This window comes from Canis aureus, chromosome 12, assembly GCF_053574225.1.
Source record: "Canis aureus isolate CA01 chromosome 12, VMU_Caureus_v.1.0, whole genome shotgun sequence".
Taxonomy (NCBI): domain Eukaryota; kingdom Metazoa; phylum Chordata; class Mammalia; order Carnivora; family Canidae; genus Canis; species Canis aureus.
In genome coordinates, this window is record NC_135622.1 from 45,793,000 (window position 1) to 45,815,159 (window position 22,160).

Sequence of the window (22,160 nt, forward strand, 5' to 3'; positions counted from 1 at the left end):
CCCCCCCAGCTCCGGGCCGCGCTCCCCGAGAGGGCGGCGACTGCGGGGAGGGAGGGAGGGAGGGAGGGGCGCCGCCCGCCGCCCGCCGCCCGCCGCCCGCCGCCCGCCTCCCGGGGCCTGGAGCGCGCGTGGCCCCGGAGCCGCCGGCACCGCGCGGGGATCACAGCGCAGCGCGCCGCGCCCGGACTCGGCTCGGCTGGCTCGGCTGGCTCGGCTCGGCTGGCTGGGCTCGGCGCGCCGGCGGCCCCGAGGATGCTGGCGGGCTGCCCCGGCCTCGGCCCGCGCTCCCGCCCGGGAGGGCCCGGGCTGCGCCCCTAGCCGCCGCCGCCGTCGCCGCGACCGCCCAGCGCGGGGGCGAGAGGGAGGGGTCCGGCCGCGCCGCCAGCCGCAGCCGCAGGGGCAGGCGCCCCCGGATCTTCCCGCCCCCGCCGCCTCCGTCCTCCAGCGGCCCCGCGCGCCCGCGGATGCTGGGGGGCAGCCCCGCGCCTCTCCCGGCCGGATCCCGGGCCTGACGGCGGGGGGACCCGGGGACCCGGGGACCCGGCGACCGGCGCCGAGCCCTCCTGCCCCCCCGCCCCCCGCGGGACCCGGGCCCGCAGCCTGCGCGGGGACCCGCAGGACCACGCGGCTCCCGAGTTCCCGCACAGGTAAGCGGCGCGGCAGGCCAGCCTCCCCGGAGGGCAGGTGGGGCCCCGAGGTGGGGGTGGAGGGCCGGGGCCGCGGGGGGGGGGGTAAACGGAAGGTTCAGGAATCCCCGGGATGGTGCGGGTGGCTCTCGGGCACGTTTCAGCTCCAGCTTCTAAGGCTTGGGCCTGGCGCTGCTTTAGGTGAGGAGGTCAGGACGGGGGCAGCGCCCGGAGGAGCGCGCGGGGTGGAGAGGTGGTCGGACCCTGGGGAGCCCGGCGGGAGGGAGAGCGGCGGGGCCGGGCCCCAGGGCCTGGAGCCTCGTGCGCGACGCTTCTTGCCGATTCTTGCGCGGGGGGCGGGGGCGGGGCGGGGCGGGGGTCCGGAGAAGGCGCGGGAAGCGAGGCCCGGCCCGGGGCTCCACTTAGCCGGCCCGGCCTTCTAGGTTCCAGATGACCGGCGCTGCCTGTGCCCTGGACACTGCTGGCCCCCGGTGTGCCCCAGGTCCCCGAGAGCCCCGGTAGGACCGCGTTCCAGAGCCTTCCCTCCGCGCCGGGCCCCGTCGAAGCCGCCGCAGCCAGGATGCCGAGGAACCAGGGCTTCTCCGAGCCCGAGTACTCGGCCGAGTACTCCGCCGAGTACTCTGTGAGCCTGCCCTCCGACCCCGACCGCGGCGTGGGCCGGACCCACGAAATCTCGGTCCGGACCTCCGGCCCCTGCCTCTGCCTGCCGCGGTTCATGCGGCTGACCTTCGTGCCCGAGTCCTTGGAGAACTTGTACCAGACCTACTTCAAGCGGCAGCGCCACGAGACCCTGCTGGTGCTGGTGGTGGTCGCGGCCCTCTTCGACTGCTACGTGGTGCTCATGTGCGCGGTGGTCTTCTCCAGCGACAAGCTGGCTCCGCTCCTCGTGGCCGCGGTGGGCCTGCTGTTGGACATCCTCCTCTTCGTGCTCTGCAAAAAGGGGCTGCTCCCCGACCGGGTCACCCGGAAAGTGGTGCCCTACCTGCTGTGGCTGCTGATCACTGCCCAGGTTTTCTCCTACCTGGGCCTGAACTTCGCGGGCGCCCATGCGGCCAGCGACACGGTGGGCTGGCAGGCCTTCTTTGTCTTCTCCTTCTTCATCACGCTGCCGCTCAGCCTCAGCCCCATCGTCATCATCTCGGTGGTCTCCTGTGTGGTACACACGCTCGTCTTGGGGGTCACCGTGGCCCAGCAGCAGCAGGACGGGCTGCAGGGCATGCGTTTGCTGAGGGAGGTGAGTCCTGCCCTGGGTCCCACCAGGGGCTTCCCCTGCTGCCAGCTCTGATCCCTGGGGGTACCGGTTTCAGAGGGGGGATGATGGCACTGCTTGTTTGCCTTTGAGCCAGCATGTGTTGCGGCGTCTCGGGGGCTCTCAGCTGCTTGTGCAGGAAGACACAGTCTCTCCCGCAACCCCCTGGCTTTGCACTAGAGCTTTCTGTGGTGGGCGGGAGGGAGTGCAGGATGTCAGGTCATTGGGCCTCAGGGCCACTCTGTCACCTGTGTCCTGCCAGCCCAAGTGGGTGGCAGGAAGGCCCACTACGGCTGGTTCCAGGGCACATTGTCCCAGCCATTCCCTGTCCTTGACCTCCTTCAGGAAGACCTCTTGTGGGGAAAGGAGTTTCCTTAGCTTCTGATCTCCAGCCTGTCATTGGTTAGCTTCAGCAGTTGCCCAACTTGTGTGGACACAGTGCCCCTCTGTCAAGTGGGGACTGTCTGCCTGCCTGCATGAGCAGTCGTTACCAAGATCAGAGGGAATGTGGGTGAAGACACGTTGGAGACACGAAAGTGTGGTGGTCCCAGATCCTGCTCCTGCTGTTGGGAGCTCAGAATGTGTGGAGGACTTAGATGATGGGAGATGTGGCATTGGGACATAACCAGGGACAATTGTGCTGGCCACGGCAGTGGAGGGTCTGCTAGTTCTTTGAGGACGTGTGTTGCTGGAAGGGCTGGAGTCTGGGCCTCCACTTAACAGTGTTGTGCTCCTGCCGGGAGCCAAGAGCCTGGCTAGGTGCTGAGGGGCTGTAGAGACTGGGAGACCGGGATTCTCAGCATCTGCGTTTACCCGGTAACCCATCTGGAGGAGTCTGGGGGGGGGCTTAATCAGTAAATTCCACAGTGTTGTGACCTCCCTGCTACCTCCGCTATGCGTGAGCCCCGAGAGGGAAAGTGACCTGCCCAGGCTACATAGGTGGGTACAGTAGTCACATGCCTGGAGTGTCTGCTTCTCAATTCCGATGTCCACGCTCTTCCTACTGTCATGATGCTGGCTGCATCTTGGCCAAAGCCACTGTCCTTGTCTTTTGGGCTTGAGGGCTGAGTCTCTAAGAGCCCAGCAGCGCCCTAGGGAGTTGATGCGAGAACCCAGTGAGGCTTGTCCCATTGCCTCCCACTTGGTTAGAGGAAAACACAGTTTTCTGTTTTGACTTCTTCCTGGTTCTTGGGCCAAAATTCTTCTGTTCTTTCATTCTGGCTCATGTACTGTCCTCTCTCAGGAAGCCCTGGGCTGGTGCACATGGACCATGTGGGTCCACCAACAGTTTCTTTTTTTCCCCTCCCAATGCCCTGCTCATGTAAAGTGACAATCTGCCACCACTGGCTTGGCTTCTGGGTTGGTGAATTTTAGCCTGTGCTTCTCCCAGCCAAGGGCCCCGCTGGAAGCTATCGGGGGAAGCAAGATGGGAGTCCTTCTGCTTGGAATCTGTTGAAAGCACAGCTTGGGGCAGATAGGTGGACATGGCAACATTTGGGGTCTGGGATCTAATTCTGAACCATTCCTTTCTACTGAACGGTCACTGCTGACGTTTCCTCTCTGCTGGGGCCCCTGGACCACATGAGTTTCCCGTATGCCTGATTGTCCATGAAGGGAGCAGAACAAAAATTCTCTTTGGAGCCCCTAATGCTAAACCCATGATTGAGGCTGTCCTTTGGGCACCGCTAAGAGACAAAATCCCCAAGATTAGGAAACAGGAAAATCAAGAAGTAAATAGAAGATAACTGTATTAGCATCCCAGGAGAGCATGGTCTTGACGTGGAAGCAGGGCCCTCCCTGGATGTGGCTTTGAGAATGGAGGGGATGGAGGAGGTGGCTCCCAGGGTCCATTTGGGAGCCTGGGATAAAATGCAGGAGGCCCCAGTTTCCAGTGGGCAATGTTCCAGAAGTTTGAGTCACTTGTTTGGAACTAGTGTGACTTCTTAAAAGGTGCCTGGGTTCCCAGGCCCACTCGCCCAAGTTTTCCTTAAGGGAGAGTTCCATGCATTTAGTATTTCTCGATGTGGTGGAAACTAAGCCCAGATGGCTGAGTGTTGCTGTGAGCACACCGGCTGCATCTCTCCTCCGGCTGTGGAATGAAGCAACACTCACCTGCCACTGCTCCTCTGGGTGTGTGTTACTTCCTGGGATGGAGGCACCATCGAGGATAGGATGGACCAGGGACGTGAGGATGAGGTAGCCGGATCCCCAGCTAGGGTGACACCAGGAACATACCCCAGCACCTCCTTGCTTTTCTTCCTCTTGCCTACAGCCTCCCCTTTTCTTTCTCTTTGCCCATCACCTCTTGGATCCAGCCAGGGATTCCCTCCTGAGCCTATGAGAGGTGAACTAGGTTAGAAGCAGACACCAGGGGATCCCTGGGTGGCTCAGTGGTTTAGTGCCTGTGTTCATCCCAGGGTGTGATCCTGGAGTCCTCTGATCGAATCCCATATCAGGCTCCCTGCATGGAGCCTGCTTCTCCCTCTGCCTGTATCTCTGCCCCCCCCACCCCCCCCCCCCGGTCTCTCATGAATAAATAAATAAAATCTTTAAAAAAAAAAAAAAAAAGGCAGACACCGGATTTTGGAAGTTTGGGGATGTTTCTGTTGCTGCTGCCACTAGCAGTACTAGGAAGCCTTTCCAGTGTCCATGTCTTCCTCCTCTGCCCCCTCCATTCTCTCGAAACCAAACTCAGGTCTAGTGGGGAGTGGCAGTAGATAGGGACAGATGGGGAGGCACAGCCTGACAGGTCAGTGGCAAGCCATCCACTCTGCCCCTGGTTCTTCTCATGGGAGGCAGGCAGGTTGGGGTTCCAACGGGAAGAGGAGGTGGGGTCTAGCTGTCAGATGGGGTGTGGGATTGGGGTGTTGCTGGGCCTTCTTAGTGAATGAGTGCATATTACTGAGCAATAGGTATGGGCCTTACACAATCTAGGAATAACAAGAATCAGACGATTGTTCTGGAGTGTAGGGGAGCTGGAGCTGTGGGGAGCAAGCTGCAGTTGGCAGTTTCCCCTCCCCTTCCTTGCCTGGGTCCTGGCACCTGGCACCGCTAGGCCTCTTAGGACACAACTTGCCTTTATACTGCCCCAAACTGCCTTTAGGGTGATGTGATGGAGCGGAAGGGGGTCAAGGTCAGGACTGGGCAGCAGCCGATGGGTGAGGGTGGGTGGGGGGGCAGAAAGCGCAGCTAAGGTGATGGGGAGCATTCCTGAGGCCAGTGGCCTTTCCCAAGACCATTGGTGCACCCACAACCTATTAGCATCTGATGCGGTTGTTAAAATCTGTGACGGCAACATTTGAAAAATACCCTATAGCTTTATTTCATAGAAGAAAGACTATTTGGAAGCAAAATTTTCTCTTGAAATTAATCACTTGTTAAGACCTTACAAATTAGAACACAATAGAGCTTCAGATGAAATCCCACTACACGTACAAATTACATAGACCATTCACCCCATGAAGGAACATTTGCCTCCAAGGTGCTGGAGGCAGCTACAGTAGGAGCATTGTGTGAGGGGCTGATGCTTCCAGACTCCTTCAGGGGCAGGCTGGGGTTTAGGGTTCTATAGACATCATCTCGTTTGAGCCCGGATTGTAACTGGCTCCATTTTACAGATGAGTAAACCGAGGCTCAGGGAGGTTGAAGGTTGGAGGGGTTGGGTAACTGGGGAGGGTCACTGGTGAATGAGAAGGTGGGGGGTGAGGGAGGGGCAGGACCCATTCCAAGGCTTCCCTGAAAGCCTCTCTTTCTCTATAATGTGGACTTTTGGGTCTCTTTCTTGCTTCTCTGGCTGTCCCTAAATATCTTTGCTAAGTGGTGTTGAACAAAGGTGCCAAGAGGTGGAGGGGGGGCCCTAAAATATCGAAGAGGCATGCCTCTCCCATCCCCCTGGAATTGGCCAAAAAGAAGAAGCCCATGATGGAATCTTTCTGGTGGGAATGTGGCAGGAGTATGGGAGAGATGAAATGTGATGAGTTGGAACAGGAGCTGGGTGGAATTGGGCAGGAAGACTGCAGGCTGGGGGGGCTCTGAGCCAACCAGAGGCATTGAGGTAAGAGAGGGGTGTGGGAAATGCCGGGGAGGGGTGCTGCAAAACCAACCCTGGATTGGCTCTCTGCTGCCATCCTGGGACAGAAGCAGTCATCCCACCCCGACCCCTCCCCTCCTTTCACATGCAGTGTGTGCAGGTGGTCATGTTTTAGGAATCAGAATAGTAAGGAAAGGTGTAGAAGGGGTGGGGAGGCCCCATCAAACCCAACTGTGGAAGGACAGTTAATTATCAAACATGTAAATGCCTTTGCAGCAAGTCAACCCCTCAATCCCGTCCCAGGCCACTTTTCTCTGTGGCCTTTTCTGATCCTTCTCTATGTGAAAATGGCTTTTCTAGTATGTCCCGGTCCTGCATGTGCAACTGGCCCTGCCTTTCACCACATTGCCACACTGGTGTTTTGCCTCATGAGTATCCGATCCCTCATGTTTGTTTTAAATCAGCACTTTGTCGTTAGTGGGCTTTTCTGGAGAGGAAACCAGAGCCCAGGGCTGGGCTGCTAGTGGGTAACTGGGTAGTAGCAGAGACATTAAGACACCTGTGTTCACGCTGGGATCTCCCCTTGCCCCCTGCCAGGCCTGCCTTGTGAGCAGGTACATGTTGTGTATATACCCATGCGCGCGTGTAGACACACACACACACACACACACACACACACACACACACACACCGTGGCCTTGGTCTGCCCAATAGTCCTGATGAATGCTTCTTGAGCTGGACTTGCTAGGACCCCAAGGTTATTCTTGTCCTGCAGTTCCTTTGTGCAGTAAATCCCACTACTGTGCTCCAACCCTGAATAAACATTCAGACCTGCCCCCACCCCACCACCCTGCCTCCCTATCCTCTCTTGATATGCACTGTTGTTGGTGGGTTTCCATGGATCTAGTCCTGACCAATGCTCAGATGTGTATGCTCAGGGGCAACATGCATGTTCAGGGCCAGGCCTGGGCCCACTGAACATGGGTATACCCAGGGTGCCCTCATCTCCTGAGCTCTTGCTGTGTTTCGGTTGAGTAGTTCCCAGCAAGAGGTAGATCTTTTTATTTTACAGAGGGGGAAACTAAAATGTGTGATGATTGACATGACTCGTCTAAGACCCCATAGCTAGCAGGTAGCAAAGCAGGATTTGAACTCAGGTCAGTGGGATCCTAGAGTTCTTCTGCGATCATAAAGGAACCATCTAAACTAGCTTTCCTCAGAACCTGTTGAGCTTAAAGTTCCAGGAGCAATAGGATCCTTGCTTTCTTAACTCAAAATCCTTAGAAGGAGCCACTTGGTGGAGGATGGGTGTTTCTAGGGACAGGCATATCCCCACTGATAAGGAACACAGCTGTCTGGAGGCTGAATGGGGGTTGGAACCCAAAGCCTGCACGCACACTTCTGCAACTGCTGGAGCTTTCCTTACATTCCAGGACTGGGTAACCAATGTGCGCAGCGATGACCCACTCATCAGAAAAATACTAGATTACATTTAGTCAAAGAGGGGATGCAGTATTACATCCTAAAAACATTTTTTGTCAGAATTGGGTAAAAACCTGTTTGGATATTTGGGTTCTCTAGGAAACTCAATGTGGGATGGCCCATTCCTCTGTGGCCTTCCTGCACACATCTGTGTACACAACTATGTGACTTTACCCATTGCTGTAACAATCTGGACACGACTGCTGCCTGATGATTCTCTGGGTTGACTGTGCTAAGCTGGGCAGTTTTTCTGTTTCAGGTGGCACTGGCTGGGGTGGCTCACTTACATTCAGTGGACTGCTGTGCTGGAAAGCTCTAGGAAGCCCTTACATATCTGGAGCCTTGGCACTCCTCCAAGTGACCTCTCCGTGTGGCCAGCTTGGGCTTCCTCACACGCATGGTGTTCTCCGGGAGAAGGTGGAAGCTACCAGAGTTTTTAGAGGCTAGACCGGTCACTATGGTCAAAGCAAGTCGTAAGGCTAAGCCGGAAGCAGGATAAGGGGAGGTGGATTCTACCCTTTGATGTGAGAGTAGTAGGTGTGCACAGGGATGGAAGAAGTGGAGGATAGGCATCTGAGGCTGTCCACAAGCCGGGGAGGGGGTGGGGGGAGAAGGGGGATGCTGAAGACAAGGGATTAAAGAAACCCGTGAGTCTGAGTGGGGTATGAAAATACCACGTGCCCACGGGGTGCTCCAAATGTTAGAAACGTGGTCCAGGTCAAGGCATATATAACTTTAAGGCATTGCTTCTCTGTGAAATCCATCATTTCTAAGATTTTCAGAAAGTTTCAGAAACTGCATTGCCTGTAAAAAGATAGTGGCTCATGATTCATTTGCATGGACTTCGCCTTGCCTTACTTTCCTTAATTCATTCTCTTGTCACATGTGCTCTGTCCAGGGCACTGTGCACATTTCCGGGAAAGCTGTCCCGGCCTCCAGCCACAATCCCAGCGCCAGTCCTGGTCCTCTTTTTCCACGAATCAGCTAGATTGGCAGCCTGGTTCTGATGTTTGTAATCCTTTCGCAGGAGGGTGGGAGTTTGCTCAGGTACGTGCTTCAGAAACATGTCGAATTTGTCTTTCTTAGCAGATTGTCATTTGCCTCAAGGAGAGAGAAAGCCTGAGAATAGAATTCCTCTTCAGTCCTTTGTGGTGCCTTGGTTGTGACTGTCACTCTATAAATGTTGAATACATACATTCCTGCTTTGTTTTTACCTTTGTTTCCTTCCTCATCAACTCATGGAGAATTTGATAAATTTTTGGCTAGATCCAAGATGGGGGAATGTTCTAGTGTTAATCCAAGTGATTTGGAATTTTTTATATATATATATTTTTTGATTTGGAATTTTTTAAAGTAAGACTTATATAATCCTTCAGGGATGCTAATCAATACTCCTTTGTCACTTGTTCATATTCTTGTTTAGGGGGAAAGCCTCAACAGAGGAGGATTCCTAAGAGCCAAAAAAAATGAGTCATAGATATCTTGTTTTGGCCTAATTCTAATCTCCTCCTTGGACAAAATGATTTGCATGAGATCATACAGAAGAACGGCTAAGCAGAGTTGGAGCTCCTACCATTCTACTTCCTCTGCTTGTTCTCCAGTTTAAGGAGAAACTTCATTCCTTCCGTCACTTCTCAAACATTTCATCAGGGCTGCAAGCATTGATCCTAGTGAGAGTATACAGGGTAAAACTTGGCTCTTTCCCTCAAGGAGCTCACAGGCTGCAGTATAAATCCTATCAGTGAGGGCCTGCCTAGGAAAACAAGGCTTTTAAAGAGCTGGCTGTTCTGAGTTTTGAAGGATATGTAGGAGTTTGCTAAGTGGAACAGTGGGAATGGGGCTTCCCAGGCAGAGTCGTAAGATGTTCTCAGTTGATTGGGACTGGTGAGCGTTATTATGTGACAGGAGCTGGAGAGACGAGGTGTAGAGAAGCCAGATAGCAGAAGGACTAAAGGATTTGGGCTTTATTCCTACAATAATGAGGTCCATTGAAGGAATTTAAGCAGGGGCAGATAGGATCTGATTTGCATTTAGAATAATCATTCTGGTGGACTTGAGTGAGGTCAAGATTGATTAGGAGACTGCTGAGGTCATCTGGGGCGTGATGCTGTAAGGGCCATCTACCCACATGGAAACAGGCTGAAGAATTTTGTGGTGCCATGGGACATCCAAGTAGAATTCTGATTATTCAGTGGGTAATTATTCAACATAGGCCCTGTGTTCAACAGTGGGAGCTTAGAGACATCTAGAGTTCCAGCTTTGGGAATTGTTAGCATTTAAATGGCACCCATCACCGTGGTGAAGGTGAGTTTTGCCCAAGAAAAGTGTGTAGAATCAGAAGAGGGCTTTAGGACCTAGCACTAGAGGGAGTAGTCAGAGAAGGGGGGTCCCCAGCACAGAACATCCATGCCCTGCCCTGCTTCCTACCCAGGCCTCGGCTTGTGTATCATTTCATCTGTAAATAGTTAAACTTCTTCCCTACCAATATGGATGCCTCATTCTTTTTCTTGTCTGATTGCTACAGCTAGGATTTCTAGTCTACATTGAATAAAAGTGGCAAGAGTGGAAATCCTTGTGTTCCTGATCTTAGAGGAAAAGGTCTCAGTTATTCACTGTGGAGTGTGATGTTAACGTGCAGTTTTTATATGTGGCCTTTATTACATTGAGGTATGTTCCCTCTGAACCCACTTTGAGAGTTTTTATCCTGAAAGATGGTGAATTTTGTGAAATGCTTTTTCTACATCTATTGAAATGATCATATGATTTTTTTTTTTATCCTTCATCTTGTTGATGTGTGGTGTATTGTGTTGACTGATTTGCAAATATTGAACCATCCTCGCATCTCTGGAATAAATTTCACTTGATTGTGTGATGAATGATCTTTTTAATATATTGTTGAATGTGGTTTGCTAATATTGAGGATTTTTGCATTTATGTCCATCATGGATATTAGCCTGTAATTCTCTTTTTTTTTGTGTGATGTTCAATTGAGCATATAATTTTTCACAGTGTTCTCTTCCAGTCCTTTGTATTCTCTGGTGTCAGTTGTTACTTTTATTTCTGATTTTATTTATATGGGTCCTTTATTTTTTCCCTGATGAGTCTTACAAAGGGTATCAATGTTAATCTTTTCAAAGAACCAGCTTTTAGTTTCATTAATTTTTTTCCTATTTTTTTAAGTCTCATTTATTTCTGTTCTTCATTATTTCCTTCCTTTCACTCACCTTGAATTTTGTTCTTTTTTTTCTTTTTAACTCCTTTTTTTTTTTTAAATTTTTATTTATTTATGATAGTCACACACACACAGAGAGAGAGAGAGGCAGAGACCTAGGCAGAGGGAGAAGCAGGCTCCATGTACCGAGAGCCCGATGTGGGATTCGATCCCGGGTCTCCAGGATCGTGCCCTGGGCCAAAGACAGGCGCTAAACCGCTGCGCCACCCAGGGATCCCTCTTTTTAACTCCTTTAGGTAAAGTTGGACTGTTTGAGCTCTCTCTTGGCCATTTTGTGTTTGATGCATCTTCCTTCCTCTGATCAGGTTCTCAGCCTTTTCCTCCAGCAAAATTCCTCTTTGTGGCTTCTAAGAAATTTCCTTTGATTAGTAATGAAGGCTTTTCTTTTCCCTTTCCTCTCTTCAAGAATGCTTTCTTTGTTGTAAACAGAACAGAAAATGACATGTTTAAGACGAAATCCCACCCCACTCTCTACTCCCATTCAAAACCCCAAAGTAAGTGGACTGGAGTTGAACCTTTGCAAGATTTCCATGGTTGTGGTTTGCTGTTCCCATGTCCTTTCAAGACTGGTCCCTGTGAAATGTAACTTGGTGCCAGCTGAGTCAGATCTGGCAGCGTAAGGCCAGGCAGCTGCTTCTCCCATTTCCGTGGTTGGCTCTAGGTGGGCTTCTTGGCTGCCTCCTGGAAGGCTGTTTTTCACTCAGTGGGACTGGGCCCTGGGCAATTGATCTCCATGAGCCAATTTCTTAAGATACTGATAAGCCTAACGTGAGATCACTACTACTTGATGATGGTAGGTGGACCTTGCCACCCTCACAAGGAGGAAAACTATGTACGTCTGTTATTTGGTACAAATTTGCTGCAAATTCCTAAGAAACCAAATCAGTAATTTCCTGAAAGGGAATCTGAACAAGGAGCATTGCATGGTGCTAAGGGTGGGTTATCCTCTTAGGCTGGGGCTGGGAGCTGCTCCTGTCACCCCAAGGCCCATTTCCCAGTGTCCAAAGACTCTGTCAATTGCCAGGAAAGTGGTACAATTTTCTCCTCGGCTCTTTTTCTAAACTCCTACACGTGATTATAGCTTGTCTTTCATGAGCACTCTGGAAAACACTACCGCTCCGAACCCCTTCACAAATTGGGATTGTAGTTTACATTGCCTGCCCTCTGGGAACAAATCTGGGACTCTGCTGCTTTATTTCAGTAAGGACTTGCTGTAGTGTGATCATTTTAGGGAGCATTTCCTCTCCCTTCCAGAGCATCTGGTTCCAGACCCAGCTGACCTCTACAGTTAGCATCTACAGTCTTAGCATCTGTTCCTGGTTGTAGTTTTTGTAGAGAGGGATGCACACCTGCCTCCTATTTATTCTCTCCAGCAGCCCTTCAGTACTTAAATTCAGCCATCTCGCTGCCTCCAGTTGTCTCAGCCAAATCACCTTACCTTTTCAAGAAGTGATGTGGGTTTTTAGATCTTACAGGATCCATGTGATGTGGGTTTTTGGATCTTACAGGATCCGGGGCAGCTTTCTGCTTGCAAATGACATGCGGTACCCAGGGACGCCTGTTCCTGTCTTCCAGACATTGTTACCCCTGCCTAAGAGCCTGCCCGTACTACCTGGCTTTGGGACTTATGTGCTAGAGGCGTCAATTCTTCTACAGCTCTTTAAGATTTGATGGGGAGGATGGTCTCTATTGGAAAATTAAGGTCTCAAACCTTCATGAAACAATTATAATTATAATCTACATAAGTATTTGTTTTAACGTAGCTGCCTGGACAGCCCTGTGGAGACTGTTGGAATGTTCCCCTACCTGGCAGATTGTGCTGTTTAAGAGAGTAGGGAGAGGCAGAGGAACCCTTCCAAGGGACCATTCAGCTGGGGATTGCTGCTCATGGCTGGAGGGGGTGTTGGCCAGCCTGGGCTGCCCATGGCTGTGACCCTCTGCAGCCTGCACACGCCTATGCTGTCTCCTTCCTCCATTGCTTCTCTGCTCCCATCACCCTGCCGGAACGACCAAGATGAGCATGATTCCCATGTTAACCAGTCTGACCCATCCCCTTCTTTGCCAGCTGTTCTTACAGGGATGCTGCATGTGGTATGACCTAGACTGTAGAATTTCATTTGTGTGTCTGTAGATGGGCATCTGTTGTCCACCTAGCTAGTATTTTATCTTTTCACCCAGCCGAACACCTATGGCTCTGGATATATGTTTACACAAGTTGCTGGGTGCTGGGTGTGACAGAGATGGATATCCTGGGGTCCTGCTTACAAGGGGTACCCAGCTTGGCTTATTTAACATAAAAAAATGGTCTGAAGATGGGCATGGTGTCCCTCCATAAATATTTGTTGAATTTTTTTTAAGATTTTATTTATTTATTCATGAGACACACACACACACACACACACACACACAGAAGCAGAGACACAGGCAGAGGGAGAAGCAGGTGCCACGCAGGGAGCCCAACACAGGACTCGATCCTGGGTCTCCAGGGTCAGGCCCTGGGCTGAAGGTGGCACTAAACCACTGAGCCACCCGGGCTGCCCTATTTGTTGAATGTTGATGCATGAATTATTAGGTTGAATCACATAAAATCACCAATATCCAACCACTTTCAATCTGTTAAAAAAAAAAAAAAACATTTCATATGGTTCAATCTAATATAGAAGTAACAAATGTGCCCATTATGGAAAGCCCAGAAAATGCTAAATCATATGGGAATATATTACCCATGATATCATCCCTCCAGGATGCCTACTGGTAACATTGGACCCCTTTTTATAGATTGATAGATTCAAAGATTGATTTTCCTCTATGTTGTGTGAAGTGCTTGTTCTAAGAAATGATTCGACCCAGGCAGGAGTTATAAAAAGTAACAATGAAAGCGCTCCCCTTCCCATAGGCAACCATTGCCAAGTGTTGCCTTTGGTGCATGTAAGTACTTCCGGGGAGCTTTCTATGAATTTGTATATTTATGTGAATATATGCGCATTTAGGATTAAAGGATTATTTATGCGTTTATGCAGATCAGTGCTAACACCCACACGCTCCTCTGTTAACTAGTTTCCCTCTCCAGGTGGTGATATACTTGCAGTCTGCAGCCCTTTCCTCCTTCAGGCAGGTGGGTCCACCCAAGGCTCACCTGGTGCCTCTTGGGGGCAGTGGTGGCTGCTCCTTTAGCTGAGGAAGAGCCAGGCTGGAGTGGCAAGCTGCTCCTGCCAGCCTCCATGTGACACAGCAAGAAGGACTCTAGCTGGGTCCCACTGAGCAGGAAGCGTGGGCACAGCCCCGCCCAGCAGGTGGATGGCGGAGGTGGCCGGGTGAGGGGTGGGCAGCAGCATCCTAGCCAGGAGTGAGGTGCTGCAATTAGTCCTGGCATCTGCTGTGGGCTTTATTCACTGGGACACTCAGAGGCACGCTAATTAACACAGATCAACTTGCAGGGCAAAAGAAAAGGAGGGTGACAGTTTGTGCAGAAGGAGGCAGAGCCAGGAGGAGGGAAGCCAGGCTAGGAGCTGGACACCCAGGGCTCTGTTCAGCTCAGGGAACCCGGGGCTTCTGCTGGAGAGTTGGGGCTTTGTAGTACCCACATTTCTGGCAAGTGCCGTCTTTGTGTTGCTGATTTTGCCTGTCTCACCTTTGTTAGAGAACAGGAGTTGAGTTCAAATGCTGGCCTCTGTGAGTGCTGGGGTCATAGGCAAGCCATTTGCTGTCATGGGCTTTGGTTTGCTCTTCCCCTAGTGAGGAGAATAGAGGGGCATGTACCTGATGGAGGAGAGCCAAACACAAGGCCAGATGCTGGGGTTCCAGGTTCGCCATTTTTATTTGTATATTTTTTATTGGAGTTTGATTTGCCACCATTTAGTATAACACCCAGTGCTCATCTCGTCAAGTGCCCCCCCCGCCCATCACCCAGTCACCCCATCCCCCCACCCACCTTCCCTTCCACTACCCCTTGTTCGTTTCCCATAGTTAAGACTCTCTCATGTTTTGTCACCCTTTCTGATTTTTCCCCACTCATTTTCTCTCCTTTCCCCTATAATCCCTTTCACTATTTTTTATATTCCCTGTATGAGTGAAACCATATAATGTTTGTCCTCTGATTGACTTACTTCACTCAGCATAATACCCTCCAGTTCCATCCACCTTGAAGCAAATGGTGAGTATTTGTCATTTCTAATGGCTGAGTAATACTCCATTGTATACATAGACCACATCATCTTTATCTATTCATCTGCCATTTATCAGCTCTGTGATCTTGGTCACAGCCTGGGTCTGCGCCTTATGAAATCTCTGAGTTGCCATGAGTAAAGCTCTTAGAACAATGCTTGCCTCATAGGTTTGCTGTGATGATGATGACGATGATTGCTGGCTGGGTTGTGGCAAGGAACCCATGAGACAATGAGTGAAAGTCCTTTGTAAACCACAAAGCCCTATTCAGATGCAAGTGTTACTGTATTTTTATCTGTAACGCTGTTAAGCTGTTAAACCAGAAAGCATGTATCCCTTTTGAGAGGTGCTAATTTTGCTTGCGTGGAATTTATGAATTGGGATGAGTTGAGGTCTGCATCTAAGAGGATCCTGTTCCTGCTGCCTTCTGCCCCCTACTTGGCGTGTTGCTTCTGCCAGGTGGGGATGGCCTTGGAGATATTACTGTTTCCAGAGAGAGAATGCTGAAGCTCAGAGGGGAAGTCACTTGTTCCTGGCCTGAGGACAGAGGGACTGTGTCCTAGTCCCTATCTGGCTCCCAAACCAGTGTTCTTGCACCCCCTCAAAGCAGGGAGCTGATGAACACCATGGCACCTGTTTATGTAGTGAGGCAGGGCCCTGCAACAGATACAGGCAGCAGGAGATGGAGAGTCTGTTCACAAGTAATTTTGAATCTGAGGGGGAAGACCTAGACAGCTATTTGAGATGGCCTTGGCTGCAATCTTTAGTCAGTGGGGAGAACTGCTGTCCCAGGAGGGAGTGCAGAAGAAATATTTGAAGTAATAATGGTGGGGAAATGTCCAAAACCTATAAACCCATGGTTTAAGAAGCATGACATAATTCAGGCTCTGCTTCAGGTTCTTACATGGAGATGGGAGAGCTTCGGGGGGCTGTGGGCAGAGGGGGTAGGTGGGTATCGGGATATGGAGTGACAAGGGTGAGTGATGGATTAGTAGGGTGTTATGAGGAATTTATTCAAGTGGAAGGTTATTGAGTCCGTGGTTGTGCGGGGAAAAGGACGTGAACCGAGAGATGGATGGAAAGAAGGCAGGTGACCTCGTGTAAGCACATTTGAAGGGGATCATCTGGCATTCTGTGCCTTGAAAGAGTTGCCAGTGTGAAACTAGGGTGGTCTCAGGCTTCAGATTTTTGCTGGTGAACTGCTCTTGGTTGCATGGTTGATCTTGCTTCCCCCCCCCCCCCAATCTTGGGAATGGTTTGCTGCCCTGGAGACAGGGCTCCCCAGAGATCTGGAGCCAGGAGCTGTGTGGTTTCCTGGGCCGTGATTGCCTGCCCTTGATCCCCTGGCTGTGTAAGAAGGAAGTCAGAGGCTGGTGTGGTTTTTTCCCCCAACTCCTGAGAGGCTGTATTGAGAGAGGCTGATTTGAGAGTAAATACCCTGAGAGGTATTTCCTCTGGCTCAGAATAATTGACTTAATCTGCAACGTGGCTCATTTTTCCCTTTGGAAAAAGGAGAGATACAGCCTGACTCACTCCTTCATACGATACTGTTGCTCAACTTCTCCCCCAGGAAAGTCTCTCATAGGCATGTTTTGATATAATCATTGCTTTGCCTCCCATGACAGAGACAGCAGAGTACAGTGTCTTTCCTTCTTCTGGATGTGAGGCTGGGGCTCATCCCAAATTGACTGAAAGGATGTCCTCAAGTCCTCAAGGGGGTACTATGACACACAAGACTTGTGAAAGTACAAAGAAAATGCCTCTTTCTGCCTGGACTAGGAGTGGGCTCATGGAGCAGGCATTACTGAGCTGGCCCATGGGGGGAAAATTGTACTGTGAGCCCTATATTGTTATGAGGCAGAAGCAAGTTTTGAGCAGTGGTCTAAAGGATAAACACTATATATATGTATATGTATATATATATATATATATATATATATAATATACACACACATATGTTGTATATATAATACATGTGGGTATACACACATATATTATAATGTTATATATAACATATGTATATATATATTTAACAGATTTTTTGGAGAATTGGGTAAGATAATAAGAAAACTGGCAGGTAATTTTGAATCTGAGGGGGAAGACCTAGACAGCTATTTGAGATGGCCTTGGCTGCAATCTTTAGTCCGTGGGGAGCACTGCAGTCCCAGGAGGGAGTACAGAAGAAATATTTAAAGTAATAATGGTGGGGAAATGTCCAAAACCTATAAATCCATGGTTTAAGAAGCATGGCATAATTCAGGTAAATACAAAACTAAAAGAGAATCACATAACACTGTAGCATAATCAAATTACTTGATACTAGTAATAAGGAGAAACTAATAACTAGAAAGAAAATGAAAAAATGTGTTACATGGAAAGAAGAATGATAGCAAATGTCCAGTCAGAAATTATTCTAAGGCAGAAGACAATAGAGCTGAAAGATAAAAATGATCAATCTAGAATTTTATATCCAACAAACATATCCTTCAGAAAATGAAGGTGAAATACTTTTTTGATGGGGGTACCTGGCTGGCTCAGTTGGAAGAGCATGTGATTTCTCGATCTCAGTGTCATGAATTCAAGTCCCACACTGGGGGTAGAAATTTTTTAAGTATTTTTTTAGAAGATTTTATTTATTTATTCATGAAAGACACACACACACACACACACACACACACACACACACAGGCAGAGGGAGAAGCAGGCTCCATGCAGGGAGCCTGACGTGATCATGCCCTGGGCCGAAGGCAGGCGCCAAACTGCTGAGCCACCCAGGGATCCCCTAAAGTATTTTTTAAAAATATTTTTAAAGGGGCACTGTGGTGGCTCAGTGGTTGAGTGTTTGCCTTTGGCTCAGGTCGTGATCTGGGGGTCCTGGGATCAAGTCCCACTTTTTTCCCTCTGCCTGTGTTTCTGCTTCTCTGTCTCTCATGAATAAATTTTTAAAGATTTATTTTAGAGACAGCACAGACACGAGAGCATGCGTGAATAGGAGGAAGGGCAGAGGGAGAGAATCTTCAAGCAGACTCCCTGCGGAGTATGGAGCCTGCTGTGGGGCTTGATCTAAGGACCCATGAAATCAAGAGTCAGACACTCAACTGAGTGAGCCACTGAGGCACCCCAATAAACTTTCTTTTACAGACAAATTATGAAATGTTCCTTTGTCCCTGGTAATATTAAATATTCCAAAGTCTAAATTGGTCCAGATGGTTGTTCAGTTTCTTCAAATGTTCTATATATTGACTAATTTGTCTATTTTACCAGTAACAGAGGAATGATGCAATCTTCAAATATCATGGGTTTGTCTTTTTTTCCTTTTAGTTCTGTCAACTTTTGCTTCATGTATTTTGAAGCTCTGTTATTAGGTGCATATGCATTTAGGATTACGATGAATATTTGGTGAATCACCTCCTATATCATGAAAATCACAATATATTTGGAAATTAAACAGATACCTAAATAACCCATGGGTCAAGACAGAAATCACAAGAGACATTAGAAAATATGTTGAATTAAATGAAAATATACTGGGATGCCTATGTGGCTTAGTGGTTGAGTGTCTGCCTTTGACTTAGGGCGTGATCCTGGAGTTCCAGGATTGAGTCCCACATCGGGCTTCCTGCATGGAAGCCTACTTCTCCCTCTGCCTATGTCTCTGCCTCTCTCTCTCTCTGTCTCTTGTGAATAAATAAATAAATAATCTTTAAAAAAGTAAATAAATGAAAATATGCCAAAACATGTGCAATGTAGGCAAAGTAGTACTAAGAGGGACATTTATAGTATTAAATGTTTATATTAATAAAGGTCTAAAATCAATTATGCTTCCACCAGAGTAAAAAGTAGAAAGTAATAATAAAGATAATTAAAGAAAAATCAGTGAATCCAAAGCTGGTTCTTTGAAATAGTTCAAATTGATAAATCTCTAGCTAGATCATCAGGGAAATCAGAGCAGATGCAAATTACAAATACCGGAAATGGAAATAGTCATAGGTCCTACAGACATTAACAGGAAAATATATGTTATCTATTATCTAACTACTATATGCCAACAAATTTGACAACTTAGACAAATCGAACAAATGACTTGAGAGATATAAACTACCAAAGTTGAGTAGTCCTATATCCATTACAGAACTTGAGCTTGAACTTAAAAACCTTCTCCGAAGAGAACTCCAGTTTCACCTGCCTTCAATGCTGAATTCCACCAAACAATTAAGAGTGAAATAATATCAATTTTACACAAACTATGCCAGAAAATAGAACGGGAACATTTGCTTGCTCATTTTATGATATGAGGTCAGCATTCCCAGATATCAAAACCACAAAAAAGACATAGGAAAAAAAGAATAGGTAAATAGCTCTCATTGTGTGTGTGAATATCTTTAATAGAACATTAGCAAACAAAACCCAGCAGTGTGTAAAAAGGGTAACACATAATGACCAGTTAGGGATTTTTGAAGGAATATAATGTTGTTTTGACATGTTAAAATTAATTGATATAATTTAACATATTAGACTTTTTAAAAAAGGAAAATTCATGATGATTTCTATAAATACAGAAAAAGTACTTGATAAAATTCAACACCCATTTGTGGTAAAACGTCTTGGCAAACTAGGAATAAAAGAAAATTTCTTTGACCTGAGAAAAGGCATCTATGAAAAACCTACATCATATTTAATAGTGAAAATCTAAATCCTCCCCTCCTAAGCAGTTTGGCTTCATGGGCAATGTGGCTTGTGCAGTCTTGAAATTCTGATGTTATCTTTGACCTTGTGTTTTATAACTGAAGTCTACTGGGACAGTGGAACATGCCTGTGTGCAGAGGAAGTATACACAATATGTGTGTTTTCCATTCCTTGCCTGGCCCATTTTCATGGAGTGTTTGCAGTGCTCCAACGGCATGAATCTGGGAGTGTCTGGGAGTTCAGCAAGATGCAAAACAAGTAAAAAGTAAATGTGTTATATCTACAGCTAAGTGGAGATCCTGACAACCCTGAGAGGCCATGCTTTCTATTCAAATTAGAACTTCTAATGCAGAAAGAAGGCTGTGGCATTCTTTATTTTTTTTTTTTATTTTTGTTTTTTGGCTGTGGCATTCTAATAAACATGAGCATACAAGGAACCAACACCATCTCTTTATTACCCATGTTGCTTTCCTGTGTTAGCCAACCATTTAACACAGAAATTAATGGCATAGAAGGAAAAGGAAAGGTAGAAACCATAGTTCTTTTTCTTTTCAGGCCTTCATTAGTAAGCTAAGGTAAACCTTAGAATGTGTGTATATCAAGAAGTGAAATAAAAAGCTTAGTTTTGTACAATGTTTCCACTGTTTTGGTAAGAATGACATACATATATGCACATATAGACCTAAGATACTCATTGTTTCATTTTAGTGTTCTGCATATGTGTTAAATGCTCTTATATTTGCATTTAAAACTGGCATTGTACATTGTAAAGATAGATGGTAAAAATCCATGCTAATTACTTTGTTTTTAAAGATTTTATTTATTCATGAGAGAGGAGGAGAGAGGCAGAAACACAGGCAGAGGAAGAAGCAGGCTCCCTGCAGGGAGCCCAATGCAGGACTCAATCCCAGGACCCTGGGATCACACCCTGAGCCAAAGGCAGATGCTCAATCGCTGAGCCACCCAGGTGCCCCCATGCTAATAATTTTAAAATTTAACTTAGACCAGGGTTGAATGAAAAATAAAAATCACCATGACAAATCAAACACCGCAGAGGACAGGGCAAAACCTTATATTTTAGTACCTTCATTGGCTCTTTTTTCCTGCTTTTTGAATAAGGGAACCTTCTTTTTCTCTTTGCAGTAGGCCTCTAAGTTATGGAGCTGTCTCTGTCCCTCAGGTCAAGAACAGGACAGGAAAGAAAGTTTGTTCTAATCGCTTCTTTCATGAGGTCCTAACCAGTGCAATAAAGCAAGAAAAAACAGTCCTACAAATAAGAAATGAAACTGTAGGTTTTCATGTGATATGATTATCTATGTAGAAAATCCTAAGGAATCCTCAAAAATCCTAGAAGCGAACTTAACAAATTTGGAAGTTACATGATTAATATTAAAAGATCTATGGTAGTTGTCTCAGTCAGTTAAGCATCCAATTCTTGATTTCAGCTCAGGTTGTGATCTTAGGATTGTTGAGTTGAGACCCAATGTTGGGCTCTATGCTGGGTTATTGAGCCTTTTTCAGAGAAGATTCTCTTGGGCAGCCTGGGTGGCTCAGCGGTTTAGTGCTGCCTTCAGTCCAGGGCCGGATCCTGGAGATACGGGATCAAGTTCCATGTCGGGCTTCCTGCATGGAGCCTGCTTCTCCCTCTGCCTGTGTCTCTGCCCGCCCACCCCCCCCCCCCCAGCCCCCTCTCTGTGTCTCTCATGAATAAATAAAATCTAAAAAAAAACAAAAAACAAAAAACAAACTCTCTCTCCCTCTGCTCTGCCCCCCGCCTCCCCCAATCCTGCTCTCATGCTCTCTTTAAAAACAAAAACCTGCTTTTCTGTACTGGCAACAAACAATTGGAAACTGAAAAAAAAATCCATTTAAAGTAGCATCCAAAACCATGAAATACTTAAGTCTTCACACATCTTGTTAAATTTAGCTTTTTATAGTGAAAAATATAAAACCTTCCTGAAAGAAATTAAACCTAAATTAATGGAAAGAACACAGATAATAAGATGTCAATTCTCTCTAAATTGTTACAGGTTCAATTCAGTCCAAATAAAAATCCCATCAGTTTTTTTTTTTTTTTTTGTAGAAATTGATGATTAAAAATTTATATAGGGATGCTTCGGTGGCTCGGTGGTTGAGTGTCTGCCTTTGGCTCAGGACGTGATCCTGGAGTCCTGGGATCGAGTCTCGCATTGGGTTCCCTGCATGGAGCCTGCTTCTCCCTCTGCCTGTGTCTCTGTCTCTGTGTCTCTCATGAGTAAATAAATAAAATCTTTTAAAAAAATATTTGGATACATAAATTAGAGAAAGAATTTAAGAAAGAGGACTTATATTACTACCTGATTATGTGATATAAAGTTACAGCAATCAAGACCAGTATAGTACTAACCTAAGCATAGAATCCAAATAAAGTTCAGAAATGTGCACATCTTTGATCAGTTAATATTCAATGAAAATGCCAAGTTAGTTCAATGGAAAAAAATGATAATCTTTCAATAGATGATACTGGAATCATTAGATATCTATATGGGCAAAAATCATAATCTGTACCTTACCCCACATATAAAAATTAAGTTGAAATAGATCATAGTTAGACTTCTACTATAGAACTTTCAGGGAAAAAAAAAATCCTTGTGACCTTGGGTTGGGCAAAGATTTCTTGAATGGAGATAA

At 47.6% G+C, this 22,160-nt stretch overlaps 1 protein-coding gene across 1 annotated transcript in view; it reads left to right on the forward strand.

Moving 5' to 3' along the window:
* The first annotated feature begins 489 nt into the window (after nucleotides 1-489).
* The window catches only part of ADCY3 (adenylate cyclase 3), a 76,879-nt gene continuing 55,208 nt past the window's right edge, over nucleotides 490-22,160 (forward strand). The window contains exons 1-2 of the mRNA XM_077843906.1: nucleotides 490-647; nucleotides 1,070-1,881. Of these exons, the coding sequence (XP_077700032.1) occupies nucleotides 1,207-1,881 (675 nt within the window). The 5' untranslated portion in view covers nucleotides 490-647; nucleotides 1,070-1,206. The remainder of the gene's footprint in view (nucleotides 648-1,069; nucleotides 1,882-22,160) is intronic.